The following is a 16,149-nucleotide window of genomic DNA, read 5'->3' on the forward strand; positions in this document are numbered from 1 at the left end:
CAAATACATTTTCTTGAATAACATCCATCCTCCTTGTCAAAACCATTCTCACTTTGGATACTTGTACGGATAAAGAACTCCGTATTTTGAAATCTAGCTCATTCCTCCAGTTATGGGCTGCTATAAAACCTTATGGAAAATGTCCTTATGCTACATTGGAACGTCTCCCTGAAGCCTCACCCACAGATCCTCATTCTCCTCCTTGGAACTTCCAAATAGAACAGTGTAATGGAAATAGCATTATCCTGTGAGTCAGGAGAAACAGGTTGTAGACCAGATTGGTCTTAATATGTTGCTTGGCTTTGGGCAAGTCACCTTCCCTCTCTAGCCCTCGTTGCTCTTCCAAAAGAAAAGGAATTGGGATGAAATGATCTGATTTGCAAATTCAAGGAGCATGTATACTCTCGCCTTCCTGTGATGGTTCTTAAATGTTGGAGGTATTTACCAACAGGCTCTTGGCCTAACCCTGTTCCGATAACCTTTAAGATGGAATAAAGACCATTTAGTTCTATCATGAGGACACTATGATAGGTCAGCAAAACTGGCCTTCTTCAATATGTTTATAGTCAAATGAGCAGCTGAAATCAGATACACATTTGAGATTAAATAACCAAGTGAGCGCTCACACATTCTACACTGCAGTCGCATCTAAGCAACCAAGATGACTATGCAGAGAATGGAAATGCTGTTCCGGAACTGAGTCCTACTTCCCTCATAACGCACATATCGAAGCCTACAAAAAGCCAACACGTTCAAAGGAAGGCGATCTCCACCTTGATGTAATTAAAAAAAAAAAAAAAGTCTGCATTTTGGTTCTCTTAAAAGCCCTCTTTTCCTAAGGGCAGGCTGGTTCCCTTCTTAAGCCTGATGGTTTTATCCAGTTTCCAATGCGCATTTCTTACATGTAGACACAAAATGCTTTGTGAATTTTCACGGTGAGAATTGATACAGCAGCATTTCAGCAGCTGTGCCAAATCTGAGCAAATGACTATTTTCTGAAATAGTGCAAGGAGAAAATAACAGCCATGTTTATGGCAACACATGGCAAACCTGCCCACATGTCAGCAATAATAAACTTCTTTAGTTATTGCAGGGACTCCAGAGGACAAGCTGATTTCTCGGAGTCCAGCTCAGGAGGTAAAGCACTGCACTCCAATTCCACTGCAAGGAGATCTGAAACACAAGAAATATCTTCCTAAAGTTGGCTCCCTCCGCCCCCCATAACTCACTCTATCTTCCTATAATTATTTTTGTGTCAGCAGGACTTCCTTTTAAATCAATCACTTACTGTACTAAATTTTCTATATTTCTGGAAGTTATAGAAGGAAATGAGCAGATAGAAGTGTGATGATTCTTTCTATAAATAAACTGTGAGTTTCTAGGATGGAATTACTTTCCCCTTTGAAGGAGAGCTAGGCATAAGACAACTAGAAGCTGTCGTGGCCTGCAAGTTAACTGGTAAGTAAAAACAAAGACAGCAATGTGGAAAATATATTCAATTGAAATCCCTCAGGGGACGCGTGGGTGGCTCAGTGGTTGAGCATCTGCCCTTGGCTTGGGTCATGATCCCGGGGTCCTGGGATCGAGTCCCGCGTCCGGCTCCCCGCAGGGAGCCTGCTTCTCCCTCTGCCTGTGTCTCTGCCTCTCTCTCTGTGTGTGTCTCTCATGAATAAATAAAATCTTAAAAAAGAAAAGAAATGCCCTCTAGACATGGTAATACTACAATGGAAAATATATGCTTGGACATAGAATCCTAGATTATTTTATGTGTATTGCCACTAATGACCAAACAGCAGTTAAAATATATATATATATTTCCCTGAGCTAGCCTGTGCCATAGATGATGTTGGCTGTTTATAGCAGCAGAAGAGAAGAATTTCCAGCAGGGAGGACTTGGCAAATGTGACACATCCTGCTATGGAACAAGGAGACCCATGGCAGAGACATGGCTTCCCGGGGGTTCTCGCAGGAAATGGCTTTTGAAATATGCACTTGGTAATTTGTATTGAAATACAATTGCTGAAAACAAACCAAAAGGCTCAGCAGCTTTTCACCATGGGATTAGGAACCCAAACGTTTGTATCGATTTCTGTTTCTCCTTATCAAAATTCATTATATGTACTACACATGTTTCACTGGCTATTCTTATGAAGCACAAATACTGCTTATTGTTTTTTACAGCAGAGCTCTACCAGGAGGCCCTGACAGGCAGTTCGAGATGTCAGTCATCCTGGGAAACAACTCCATGGAAGCTGAAAAGGTAACCAGTTGTTTTAATTGACCTGTGAGTTCCTTGAAAACATGTGTGTTACGTGTGTTGTGTTGGTACATCCTGGATTTCATATATATTTGCAAGAAATAAAGCAGAGAGAGAGAATAAGGAGAAAGAAGTCTGTGATTTGACATATGTTGCCACGACTCTTGTTCAGTAATCAGATTCTATCTGATAAACTTTTTTTGTTTTTTCTCTGAAAAACTCTTGACTTAGGTACAGAGCTCTTTGGTCAGTAATTTGCAACCTACTTGTTCTTCTTCCTTTTAACCTCCATGTTCTAATACCTTCTAATCAAATCCTTACCCTGGGGTTCTTTAGTTTGGATCTAGATGTCTCTACATGGTTCTCTGAATGATATTTGTGAAAGGCAGCAGCAGCAGCATTGATTTGTACCTTGGTTGGCTGCCTGGGAGGTTCCATACCGCACTGTATCTTAAATATGCTTACAGATGGAAGGATGATAACGATGATAAAGTTAACAAGGAAAATCAAAACCAAAAATCAAGACAGTGGACATTACTGAAATCCAAGGAAGTCCCGGGAGGAAACTTGGCCAAATTTCCAGTTTTTATGAATACAGTGGTCAGGTTTCCATTCAAAGTGAACAAAAAAGTGAACATTGATCATTTGGGCCCCAATATCCACTTTGATTTGGAAAATCTAGGTAGGTAGTCAAGGCAGAGACATTTTATGTGTTTATATCACCTAAGTAATTCCCTTTGTGCATAATTCATAATTTGTATATACTCCTGTGTATGTGTATGCGTGTGCATGTGTATGTGTGTGGCGTGGCGGGGGGAGAGGAGGCAGGTAGGTAGACCTAGCCTATTTTTTTGTTGTTGTTGGGTTTGGTTTTTCTTTTAGACCTGCCCTATTGTATAAGCTAACAAAATAATCGCATTGGCCAAGAAACAAATTATTTGCATTTCTTCTTGATGTTGAGCTTTACTGATTTCACACTAAAAAACACACTAGATGGCTACAAATATGACCTATAAGAAAAGACTTTTATTAGTGAAAACAGCATTAAAATTACTGAATATCAACTCCAGAGTTTTACCACAATGGTTCAGTTTACATGAAACAATAATGAAAATATACATTGTAATTCGTAGTCAGGAGAAATGAGCTCATTATGATTTTCAAAGGCTTCCATGAGCAGTATCCATTGCACAACATGGCTTCCTCAGGTTGTTTACCAGCAACACAGGACATGATCTAGTATTTGTGAGGCGTCAACTAAGACAAATGTGTTGTTCAGAAACTTTAGAAGACTATTTTCTTCCCATAGCTAATTTGAAAGTGATATTTTGTATTTTTTCATTACATACTCATATAATTTCTCTGAAGACCTTATTCATGAGCTTTGTAAGTTACACAAGTCACTTCTCATTTCTGATGTATTAACGGCATCACTAGGATTTCTGTTTAGCCAGTGTCTACAAAAGCAAATTAAGGTGGTGGGCTGAGTGATCCTTTCCTGGTTCTGGGTACTATAGTCAATGAGTCTGGTAATTATTAGGATTTAATGAAAAATCTGAATCTTTTTCTTCTCAATAGCAATTATTTGGCTTGAAGTATTTAAGCAGTTGTCTCACAGCCCCACTTCATTTTCCCTCTGTAGACATAGGAACAACAGGCTAAACAAAACCTTTAAAAAATGTAAGAAGTCCTAGTCTATCATATAAGATAGACAACACAGTTTGCCTTCCCGGATTTCCCCTTCTAAAGTGCAATCTTATCAACCAGTGGAAACTGAGACAAAACAACAATCGAAATTGGATTAAGGGCAATTTTGTCCAAAATAAGTTATTCAAATTCATTTAGCCTCCTGTTTGCTTTTAATTTAACAAAGGACAGATAACCAGCAAATCTGAAATTGAGGGTTAACAATTATCAGGTGAACTTAGTATCTGTTGCCAGTTATTCCCGGTGAGTGAAGCCACAAACAGGATATTTTAGTTCAGCCCATCTGACCATAGTGACTAATTGAATGAGCACTGGAAATGAAGCCAAACTTTCATTTGATACCGCTTGTCTACATAACTGAGTGGCTGGGACCCAAAGTCCTATGCTCAGGACTCACAAAGAACTAAAACAAGTCATACAATCACGGGATGTGTATCCTGTGTTACGTAAAACACTTAGTCCAAAAGCACTTGTATGTGCGATCTATACTGGTCACTTCTTCAGCATAGCTAGGTATAGCCTGAAGACCACAACACTCTTCATTTATCTCCTCTGTTTTCCTCTCTCTTTACATCTCTTCCCATAAGGAAATGTGCAAAAGTTTTTAAATAGATAGGTAAGATTGAATATTAATATAAGCTTATATGCAGTTATGTCAGATTCCAACTGATTAGTGGGACTGGGCTGCCAGTGGAAAGGGACACAGATTGCAAAGATGTCTGAAAAAAAAAAAAGCATCTCGTAATATAGATTTAGCAATTAAGTTTAATACAAATAGTATTCTAAAGCTCTGAATCTTACCCTCAAATCTAGGTGAAAAGATCAATTTGGTTACTGCTTTATTTCTTCTGAAAGATAATGGAAAGATAAATATATTTAACAAACTGTGGCTTCAGAAATACCATTGTAGCAAACAATTTTATTAATACTTTCATAAAAATGGCATTTAATAAATTCTCTCTAATACCTTGATGTTATTAAAAGCAAACAAAAGTCATTAAAACAGTTTCTTTCTGTGATTTACATTAGCTTTTATAGCATTACTTGATTTTTATCTTATAAACTAACCTAAAATACTAATAATCAAATCAGGGTAAAAACAATACAATGATTTTTCTTTACTTTATTTCAAAATAGTGATTATAAATACATTCTTAATATATTTTCTCCCCAGCTCTTTGGATGCGACAATAACAAAAAAACAAAAAAAAACAAAAAAAAAACAAACAAAAAAACAAAAACAAAAACTCACTGTGCTCATTTCATACAATGTCAATGTACAAATCATGCAAACGATATTATAGATTAATATTACTGCCATACATTTCTAGATGTGTTCTGTTATTTCTGCAATACCTGCTGACGTTACTCATGAGGCCATGCCCTGTGTATATGCATCCTTATGGCTTAAAGAAACAAAATGCTTTAAAAAAAGCAACAAAAGAAAGCTGGTCTTAAATGATTTTCTAATTAATATATTTATTCAGTTTATTTTTCAGAATGGAAAACTAAATATAGAATATAAATTGCCTTACAGACTTGAATCACTGTATTTTAATAGCTGCTTTCTCATAAAATTACACAAAGATTTACTTTTAAAGAATTGAATCATCTTTATTGATTTCATAAAAAAATAATTTAAAACTTGATTTATAGTACACGGACATAATATATTATCTCAACCCCTCTACTAATTTCATATGATCTAATCTTCTTTCCAACCCTTCTAACAGAGTCCAAGCACATGATACAATGCCAAGAAGCCCATGATGTGTCAGACCACATTAGAAGTGAGCACTTCTTGGCTTTTCTAGATTTGAATCAAATTCTACTAAAGACGCTGTACTGACCTATAGATCATCCCTCAAGGGGTTAAACTAACATCAAGGTTATAGTTGAAGCCAACAAAATGTAGATACAGTGTCTTAACTGCTCTTGTACTCAACTCAAAACTTATGCCTAACTACATTATCATAAAATGTACAAGTAGAACTAATGAGAGACAGGTGCAAAACAGTATACACTGTATAATGTAGGCACAATGACTTCGGTTAAGGAAAATAGATCAGCCTTAACCAAGGATTTGTTACTGTCATTCACTTACAATTAAAACCTCCAAATAACCACACACATTTAAATTACTTTTTTAAAAAAGTTGAACATTTTATACCTTTCGGCAGAAGAGTTATGAGATAGCCAATATGCTACAGCAAGCTTTGAGATGATGGCAGGTACTCTTGCCATTGACAACTGCAGAAACCATGAAACATCTTCAAAGCATCACCACACTGAATAAAAGGCGTCATCCCAATGACCTATTATCCCCAGATCATGGATAGAGCTTTCCGGTTCCTCCCATAAGCTTCTACTTAAGATTCCTCAATCCATACTTTATTGACAGGATAAACTAAAACACTCTCTTTGAAGCCTTTGCGTCTTTATCCTGTCAGTATGCATTAGGAGCCCTTTAATCCATGGATGCATGCAAGCATGGTAATGGCATATTAAAAGTCCTTATGAAATTGTAGATGAAAACACGCTGTTGGGCACACATCTTCATGTCTTTTCTTTCAAGATCAGAAAGCAAGTATTTGTTTGTATTTTTTTTTAATATTCATATAAAGTTTTCACAGACATTGTCATGAAAATTAAAATTACACATTAAAGTTTTAAGAGCACCAGCACATACATATGGAGACAATTTTTTTTCCGCTATTTAAAAAAAAAATCTCCAAATTATCTATATGTATGCATATATACTCAAATACACACACACGGGCACACACACACATACACACACACACCCTCTAAGAATGCCAAGTTTTTTTTTTTTTTTTTTTTTTAATCCTGGAACAAACATATAAAGCCCTGAAATTAGTACGTAATAAAGGGACTACTGTTACAACGTCAACCATAATGTCATTTTGGAAGCTGCGCCAAAACATCTGCCACTTGAAGTTCATGAAGAATGTCTATGTTTACCTTCTTGGTCATCTGATTAATACAGTAATTATAAGAGATGGAGCACAAAGAAATATACATATGCAGGCAGGCCAAGAAGGTAATGTGTTTCAGGATGTCACTTTGCTAATTGGGAGCTCCTACAAATCTTCGAATGTCTCCCATTATCAAGTCCTTCCTCTGACCAATTTTGACTTAGAAGTTAACAGCACAAGCAAACACAGTGGCATATCATTTGTAGTTGCAGACTGTGAACTCATCTGAGACCAATGAAAGCATTTTACAGTGTGGCTTTGAGAGCCGAGAGATTACCATGATGTTCACTGCTCTACTGGATTATCTGATAGTAGCTGGAATGACGACAGAACAGGATACTGATGCGTACGAGATATAACTATTAACCTTACCCATTAATTTCTTTTTTAAATATTTGTAGTGAAAACTATTGGAATTAAGCTCATAGAATCCTGAAAAGCAAGACAACTGATGGCAAATAACAACTGCCCCAGACACGATACTTTAAAACTAAGGAACCTATTTTAAAATGCACAGTTGGTAACAAATCTGAAGATAATATGCTAACTTCTCAAGAATAGCACAGAACTGTTGTTTTTTTTTTTTTGTATTTTTGTGTTTTTGTGGTTTTTTTGTTTTGTTTTGTTTTTGAATCATACCTGATCACAATGTCCAGAATATTTCTGTACACAGAAGCTTCAGTTTCGGTTTGGTATATTTTTTTTCTGCCTAGATTTATACTCATTGATAAATTCCCTGTGATCAGGAAAACAAGTCAGGCATATTAAATACATCTTAAGGAGTACATATTTTCCTATTTAGTATACAAAGTACTTCATAAATATGAATTATGTTACAAAAATAGCTTTGGGTGCGCTCACACGGTAAGCACTTTGCTAATTTTGGACAACCTTTAAGGATTGTGGGTATTTCACGTAACTGAGAACAAACTCTAATGTTTAGTTTGAGCCTTGTTTAATTCTGATAAACATCATGTATTTCTTCAGATCACCACAAACGCTATGTAACTCACGTTGACTTTTTTCTTTTAGGTTTTATGTATAGACAGGTAATGCTTAAAGTGTTCAAATTTATTTTATAGTTATGTAATGCATGGTATATTTTAAACAAATATTTGCACAATTTAACATTATAAATCCAGCGGTTTCAAGATGCAGGCCATAAAGTTTACCGATTTACAAATACTATCGAATGTTCTCTCTTTGCATGCTTTTTTTTTTTTTTAGACTTTTCAGATAATCTTTACACAGAGTTGTTACAATGCCACAAATCAAAAGGATTTATTCCAGTTCCACCAGCTTAATCTACGTGCAAGATGAAGGACCCAGCTGAGGTACAAACATCGGTACCAGTTTTTCTTGAGTTTGCTTTACAAAGCACAAAGAGACGAAGGTTTTGCATTGGGGTACAAAACAGATTTGCCTCTTGAGGTTAAATTCAGTGTATTCTGTTATATAAAGCATCCCTTTGGCAATAGAGTTTGCAGTATCCCCACAGGACTCCACAGTATAGGTTTTCTGTAGTAAAATCTATTAAGGAAATTCTCTTCTACTGGACACATCTCTGCAGCTACAGTTAATGAGACAGCCTCGGAAACACCTGCCTCTATGCCTATTGATAATATAGTATTTGGAAGTTAGAAGTCAACAAAAGGCACTTTCATCATTAAATAAATGTCCTCTGTATGAAGCGAGATTGCATGACCTAGATCTTGTTCAAAGCTGTCTGCTCCTCAAGGACCTGTAGGTAGTCAGGGGAACTCTGGAGTTTCGCCTTCAGTTCAAAATACTCGCTGCTCTTCCTCTGCTCCACGACGATTTTACTGTGGTTGCCACCTATCAGGGACTTCTTGGTTTTTTTGTCTTGTTGTTTCTCTGGGTAGCGGATCTCAAAGCCACTGACGCCGATGCTGTTGTACTCCTTTTTGTTTTCCAGAAAATTCTGAATGAACACATTGGAATCCCTGCTCGGGAATAACTCATCCAGCTCATCAATTGTGCTCAGTCTCTTCCTACTATCCACGTGCAATAAATCTTTCTCCTTGTCGGCAACGTTTCTCATAATGACTTTCTGTCCCGGAGGATCTGAAAACATGAACCCGGTCTCTGACTCTTTCAGGCCACAGGTGTGGCTCTTGCTCATCTGTTCTATGGTTTGGGGGATGAAGGCTTCCGTGCTCAGTCCGTCTTTTTTATTGGTCTTGTGGTCATGCTTCCTCAGCTGCAGCTGCATGGAGCCACACTCGGGATTCCCCAGGCCCTCGTGCTTCACCGTGGGCTTCTTGTTCCGCCGCAGCACAAAAACAAGAAGACAAAAAGCAACGAACACAGTCAAAATGAGGACCACTAGGATACTTAGGATTAAAATAGACAGAGGCACCGGGCCACCGGGAGGACTTCGAATGGGACCCAGCGGGGTGGTGAATGTGATGGCAGGTGCAGGGCTCGTGAATGGCGCAGATGGCTTGTTCAAGAGTTTGGGACATAAGATCTCATTTTTGAGGGACTTCAGTTCGATGTTGGCAAACTGAACAGGTGTCTCACATCTCAGTTCTTTCACGACAATCCCGTCATTCAACTTCTCCAGCCACAGCTTTAACGCCACCAAGTCACAGGTGCAGTCCCACGGGTTGCCCTCCAAGTCAATCTGTGTAAGCGACTGCAGCTGATCGAGGACCCCGCTGACGGGTAAGTACATGAACTTGTTGTTTCTCAGGTTCAGCCTAGCAAGGGGGGCTCCCGCAAAAATGTACACGGGCAGGCTTTTTAGGAGATTGTTGTTTAAATACAGTAGCTGCAAATTCGGCATCGAGTCGAAGGTGCCGGCTAAGATCTCCTTAATCAAATTGTATTCCAAATACAGATACTGCAGGTTATGAAGGCCTGAGAAGATTTCAGGATAGAGTCTTTCGATCTGATTGCCATTGAGATACAGCCTGCGTAAATTAGTGAGATTGTGGAATACATCTCCCTTGATCGCTGTAATCTGATTGCTGCCTAAATGGAGCAAATCCAGTCCCTCAAACTCAGCGAAGTCTGAGACGTCCACGTCTTTGATGCTATTGCCATTGACGTGCAACTTCTTGGCATTTAGAGGTTTCGGGACCAGTTCAGACATGGACTGTATATTTTTCTCTTGGCAGTTGACGCTCAGTCCCAAATCCGAAGGATGTGTTTTGCAAAAGCAAGGTGCCGGGCAAGGTGTCAGAGGTGGCACCCTTGTCTGGTAAGAGACAATCTGACTGAGGTTGCGGTTGGAAAGGGACTTGCCTGCCACGATTCCAGAGATCTTGGAAGGATTGGTTGTTTTCGGTGGTTTGGTCACTAATCTGTGTAAGGATGTTTGGGTGGTGTGACCATTGGGAGTGGTGTAGCCGTTCTCCAGCTGAGACGGAGGCAGGACTCGAACATCGAAGTCACTGCCCGTACCCATGGGGCATAATTCTTGCTTGTTGGTTTCTTTCAGAAGCCTCCCGTATAAGTCGCTGGGAGTTTCACAGATAGCCTCCCCTATGTAAATGTTATATGGCATATTCTCCAGCCAAGCTTTCAAAGGCAACAAATCACAGCTACAGTTCCAAGGGTTATCTTCCAGTTGCAATTCAACTACACGGCCTATGTGTTCCAGAACTCCGATATAGGGGAGCTTCTGGATTCTGTTCCCTCGTATATCCAGATGGGTCAAAGATGCGAATCGGAAAATATTATCAGGAAGGAATGAAATCAGATTGTCGTTAAGAATGAGAACTTTCAGTTTGTGGAGCTTATTGAAGGCTCCTCGTTCAATATACTTGATTAAATTGTAGTCAGCCTGGAGATACTCCAAGTTCTCTATGCCAAGGAAAGTGTCAGCTCGGAGAATCTTTAATTCATTGTTGTTCAAGTGCAACTGCTTTAATGCACTGAGCCCAAGAAAGGCTCCTCCCTCAATGTTCTGCAGTTTATTATTTCCCAGCTGCAGGGATACTGCGTGTGAAAAATTCAAGAATGTATTCGGATAGAGGATATTTAAAAAATTGTTTTGGAAATTGAGGTGGTAAAAATTAGACCAAGGTGGTTTCAGCTGATTTGGCCTGTAGACTGAAACCTTCTCACAGTTGACATAGAGCACATTCTCGACTGACACGCAGGAGCACACATTGCAAATTTCCACCGATACGTCAGAATCTGCGTTTGTCGAAGAAATCAGGGCTGACAAAATCAGAAAGAGCCAAAGAAACATCTTCTTGCAATCAGCAAACAACTTTATGCTTCTGAATAAAGAGAAATAATCTACAAAATAAAAAGAAAACATTTTTTCAATGGTCATTACTTGCAAGATGATGTGCGTTTACATCCTACCACAGTGAACACGTGGCTGTAATGATTAGCTTTGTATTATGCTGCAAGTATTCTCACTCAGTTGAAAAGCAATCACCAGATATGCCCTAAGTTTTATTTCCGTACCTGGAGTCTATGCACATTTTCCCTGGGCAAGAACACACAACAAATGACCGGAGAAAAAGGCTTGACTGTGCTTAAACCTCAACAATCTGAAAATACCTTCTCTACACGGACCATCAGACTCCACCCTTGCACACAGACCTCCTGCGACTCTAACGACTGACCCAGGCCATCAACTCTGTCTCTGTAGTTTGCACCACCCAAGGCGCTCCAGTCTGTAGAAGTCTACTCTCTGGGCCTCAGCTTGACAAGAGGCCGAACCAAGGAGATATTAGAGCCCTGGGTTCAAAGGAGGATGGCGATGGGAGGATTTGGTTGCTCTAGAAGGGACAGTCCAAAGATCAAGGTGGAGGGCGCCCTGGGAAGAGATGTGCCCGAGCTTCAGCCTGTAGGTAAGCACGCTGCCGTGACTCAGTTCACTCCTGTACATGGCTGCCTTGCACAAACACAGATGACCCAGTGAGGTTCTAGAAAAACGACTGAATAGGAAATGGCCACATTTTAATTTCAAGTAAATAAACGGTATCTAGTTTCCTGACAGTCATCTCCCAAATGGGGGTGGGGGAGCCTTTGGGTCCCTGAAAGCAGGAGAGAAACCTGCTTGCTCCTGCATTGCCTAGCTGACGTCCAGACGGCTTTCCTGACAACCCCCCCCCCACCCAAGAACTGGCTCCCCTGCCTTCCTGGCCCATTTGTATTCCTTTCCATGCCATTTTGAACCCAGGTCCGACAGACACTTGGCTCGGATGCTCCTCTCCTTCACTCGGACCACAGACTAGCACTGCTGAGGAACAGGAGTTCACACGCTACGGTCCTGGAGGGGCTTTAGCTGCAGCACCAGATGCATTTAGTGCAGCAAACGTCTGTCCTAAAATCATCACTTCCCCAACGTCCCCTCCCAATATCACCACCCCAAGTCTCGGTCTCTAAACAAATCACGAATCACTTAGTGGAGTTTAATGCTTTGCAAATTAACCCGTTGTAGCCACTTCCTTAAATACCGCATGCACATACAAACATATGCAGTGTTTCACGGAAAAGCCTAAAAGGAAACACAAGCACTGTGCGTTTTACTGATGCAATTTTAGGCATGTGAGCCTTTTTTCCATCTTGAATGGGAAGCTGGCTGCAATTTCAATATGGTTACCACCAAATATTAATGAAATAAATAAATTACCCAGGAACACACGATGAGGGAATGATACAAAGAAGTGTCGCACAGAAACTCCTTTGTTTATTTTGCCCACGAGGAATCAGCTAGTGGTAAAAGCAAACATGTCTCAAGGTAGACAATCCATTTGCCACGACCCAGAAAGATTTGCATTTTAAGTAGTTTGGTTCAGAATACAGCCTGGCACTGCCGAGATGCTCCTTGCCTGCCATGCAGACACGCATTTCCCCTATTCACCGTGATAGTTTGATTGGCAGTGCAAAAAAGAAGTCATAAATTCTCAAGTATGACATCATCCAAGCCAACTTTCATTGTAAAATCAAGATTTCACATGATCGTTTTGCCTTCCTATAGATGTGGTTTTCAGCAGCTATTCTGGTTCAGTTGAGTCATTTCGTGGTACGACCCCCCAACCAAAAATCAACCGAACTAGAAACCAAACAAGCCAAAAAAAAAAAAAAAAAAAAAAAAAAACCCAAAGAACCCGAATTCCGTACAAAAACAAGAACGAGGAGCATCAGCAGATCTGAAATTGCATAAGGAGCTGCCCTCCTCCTCGGAATTTCTACTTTAAATAGCACGGGGGGAAAAAAGCCACAAGGACGAGCTAGGAAGTTCCCAAATGCATCTCCCGTGCAACGGAGAAAGCCGCAGGCAGCCGGAGTGTGGGGCAGGGGACAGGGCGGGCGGATCGCCGAGGACGGGGGACCGAAAGGGCAGGCGACCGCGGAGGGTGCCGAGCCCAGGGAAGGGAGCCAGGAGGGAGCTCGAAAGAGGGGAAGGGGGCGCGGAATGGAAGCGAAAGAAACCTCCCATTCACAGGCTGCCGCTAAAGCAGGCACATTTTCAAATCGGGAGGGGGGGGGGATTGGAAAAAGGTCAATAAGCAAAAAAAAAAAAAAAAAAAACCCAAAAAAACCCAACCAACCCCGGCAAAGTAGGAGTTGGGTACCCCGCGGCGAGAGCGGCCCGTCTCCGCGTCTCGGTGCCTGCGCCCTGCAGGGGCCCGGTCCCCCGGCCGCCCCGAGCGCCCGCGCCCGTGCGGAAGGAGCGGGCCTGCGGGGACCGACGCCGCCGGGCGGGGGCGGGGGCGGGGGCTCGGCCGGGAGCCGCGGGCCTCGTCGCCCCCGGTGCGCTCCCTCGGGCCGGCGGCGCCGCGGCTGGAGGGGCTGCCGGCGGTGGCGCGTACCGCAACGTTTTGCCGCATCCCGGTGCCCGGGGCCGGCGCGCGGCCCCCTCCCGGGTCCCGGGCCCCAGCGGCGGCCTCGTGGGGCGCGCAGCGGAGGCGGGGACCGCTCGGGATGTCGCGGGGGCCTTCAGCCGCGCTGCGCACGCATTTCTCCGCGCGCTCCCGTCCCACCCGGGGCAGCTACTGGAGTTTCCAGCGGCCTCCCCAGACCCGGGCGTGCGGTGCTGGAGGGGTGAGGGACGGCCGGCTCGGGCCACGCGGCCGGGGTCCCCGGGGCGTCACTGGCCCGCCTGTCACTGGCGGAGTGAGCCGGGGGCTCCGTGGCCGAGAGCGGCGGTCCCGGCGCCCCCTGCCCCCCACCCTGCCGACCCCCCCCCCCACCGCCAGCCACAGGAGGGCTGCTCTCACCAAGCCCGGAATCCGCTCAACATTGGGGCATCTTGCAAAGTCGCGCTGCCAGCACTTGCCCGGCTTCGCAGGGCTTTTGGAGTTAGCCACCGGCTTCTCCCGATCCCGCGTCGCCGGCTGCCTGGGGTCTCCGACCAGCTCGGGGGCCACTGCCCTGAGCCACGGATCCACGTCCGCCCGGGGTGCTTGCGAGGGGGGCGCAGAAGACAAAGCCAGCGCAGCGGCCCCGACAGCCCGAGCCGCCCTAGACCCGGACACTTGCCCCGGCGCCCCGGCCGCCGCCGGGGGAGGCACGGGATTAAGGACACCGGATCTTTGGGTCCTCGGGGACTTGCGAGCGCGCCGGGTCGGCAAGCGGCTGCTGGTGGGGTAGCCACTATGGTCGCTCTGGCCACTCCGCCGGCCCCAAACCAACACGACCCAAACTAAAAATAATAAGCTACCTGCCCCCCTCCGCGCGCACGCGCGCGCGCACACACGCACACACACACACACACACACACACACGCTCGCGCTGCCGAGCCGATCGGGGAAGAGGCAGCGAGTGTCAGCGCGGCCCGCGCGGCCCCGCTGGAAATTCACCCACCTCCGGAGCCCAGCAGCTGTCGCAGGGCCCGCCGCGCCGCGATCCGCTCTGCGGTTTCCGCGCTCGTGTCCCCGCGATCCGCGACCGCGCTGCTCCGCGCCGGCTCGCCCGTCAAACCCGCCGAGCAGCCCTCGCAGGCGAGCGGCGGGCAGCGGCGCGCGCGCACCCGGCCAGACACCGCGCGCGCACCCAGCCCCTCGCACACGGGCTGCACCTTTACATACACGCGCCGAGTCCCCGCCCCCGCCCCCCGCCCCGCACACACGCAGCCTCCCTCCCGAAACTCAGAACCCCCGACCCCCGCACATGCCGGGGGGCCCCCGTCCCCCGTCCACACGCCTCCACTGGATCCCTCTTCTACCCACGCGCCGAGAAAGCGCACTTTCCTCCCGGCATCCGCCCCCTCTTTATGCCTCAAAGCCCCCCCCCGGGGAGGAGCGACCCCTTTCCTCCAGCGCAGAGACCCCAGTCCCCACGCGCGAGCGCGCCAACCTCCATCCTCCCACCGCATCCACGCACACTCGAGTCCTTTCTCCTCCCTCAGTCCCCAGGAACGGAGGCGCACACACACACACACACACACACACACACACACACACGCCCGGGGCGTTCCTTTGAGGAGCAACCAAGAACCCCGGCGAAGCCAAAGGAACGTCGGAGGCGGGGGTGGGGGGCCGAGGGAGGTAGATGGGGTCGTCGAGTCTACGCGGGATTGAATAATTCCAGGATCCAGGGGGGTGAGTCAACAACAATGACATCCAAAGGCTACACTCGCACTTGGGCTTTGTAGCTCGGGCACGGTACCTTGGGCTAGTTGTCACCCCGCAGATCAGAGGGCTCCGGGGACACTTCTTCGGCAGGCGGCGGGCGATCCTGGATGGAGGCTTCTTGGGACCGGTTTCCCGGGATCCAGCAGCGTCCTCGCTCCCCCTACCTGTCTGCGCGCAAGGGGCCGGGGGCTTTAAGGCAAAAGTGTGGAGCTTTAGCCCAGAGTGAGACTTATTTAGTGGGTTTAGGGGGAGACGGGTTAATTCTCCGCGCCTCGGAACTCCGCGTGCCTCCGGCGTAGAACGGGTTAAGCGGGAGCAGGACGCTTAGGGAGCTGGGGGTGGGGAGAGGGGATAGGGATAGAGGAAAGAGAGGTGTGGGACCCGGAGGGATGCCGCACTTGCGACCGAAAGAAGAAAAAAAAAAAATCAGCTTTGGCTACTGAGCATGCCCAGTTCCCAGCTCGAGCCCTATAAGGGAGGCATTGTGTGCGTTCCACTTCTCCGGGCTTTGGTGGTGACCGGGAGGGGACTTTGGTTGGGGAGGGTGGTGGTGAATGAGAGGCTTTAGGGAAGGGGGACGAGGTTTGGAGCTCTGGGGTTGTGCGGGAGGAGACCCTTGGGA

The 16,149-nt window shown here is 45.0% G+C and overlaps 1 protein-coding gene across 3 annotated transcripts; it reads right to left on the minus strand.

Annotated features, from left to right (window-relative positions):
• Positions 1–3,263: 3,263 nt before the first annotated feature.
• Positions 3,264–15,947, minus strand: SLITRK4 (SLIT and NTRK like family member 4). Of its 3 annotated transcripts, none has more exons than XM_025460847.3 (2): positions 15,562–15,947; positions 3,264–11,232 (listed from the first exon to the last, which is right to left on the minus strand). In XM_025460847.3, exon 2 carries the CDS (start codon positions 11,180–11,182, stop codon positions 8,666–8,668), a length of 2,517 nt encoding a protein of 838 aa, XP_025316632.1. In that variant the 5' UTR covers positions 11,183–11,232; positions 15,562–15,947; the 3' UTR covers positions 3,264–8,665. The 3 variants fall into 3 exon arrangements, with proteins under 3 accessions (XP_025316632.1, XP_025316630.1, XP_025316633.1); XM_025460845.3 differs by lacking the exon at positions 15,562–15,947 and adding an exon at positions 14,758–14,883; XM_025460848.3 differs by lacking the exon at positions 15,562–15,947 and adding an exon at positions 14,172–14,607.
• Positions 15,948–16,149: the final 202 nt, after the last annotated feature.

This window comes from Canis lupus, chromosome X (genome assembly GCF_003254725.2).
Source record: "Canis lupus dingo isolate Sandy chromosome X, ASM325472v2, whole genome shotgun sequence".
NCBI lineage: Eukaryota > Metazoa > Chordata > Mammalia > Carnivora > Canidae > Canis > Canis lupus.

Coding starts and splice junctions, on each gene's coding strand:
- SLITRK4 (XM_025460847.3), bottom strand. CDS start 11,182: ATGTTTCTTTGGCTCTTTCTGATTTTGTCAGCCCTGATTTCTTCGACA.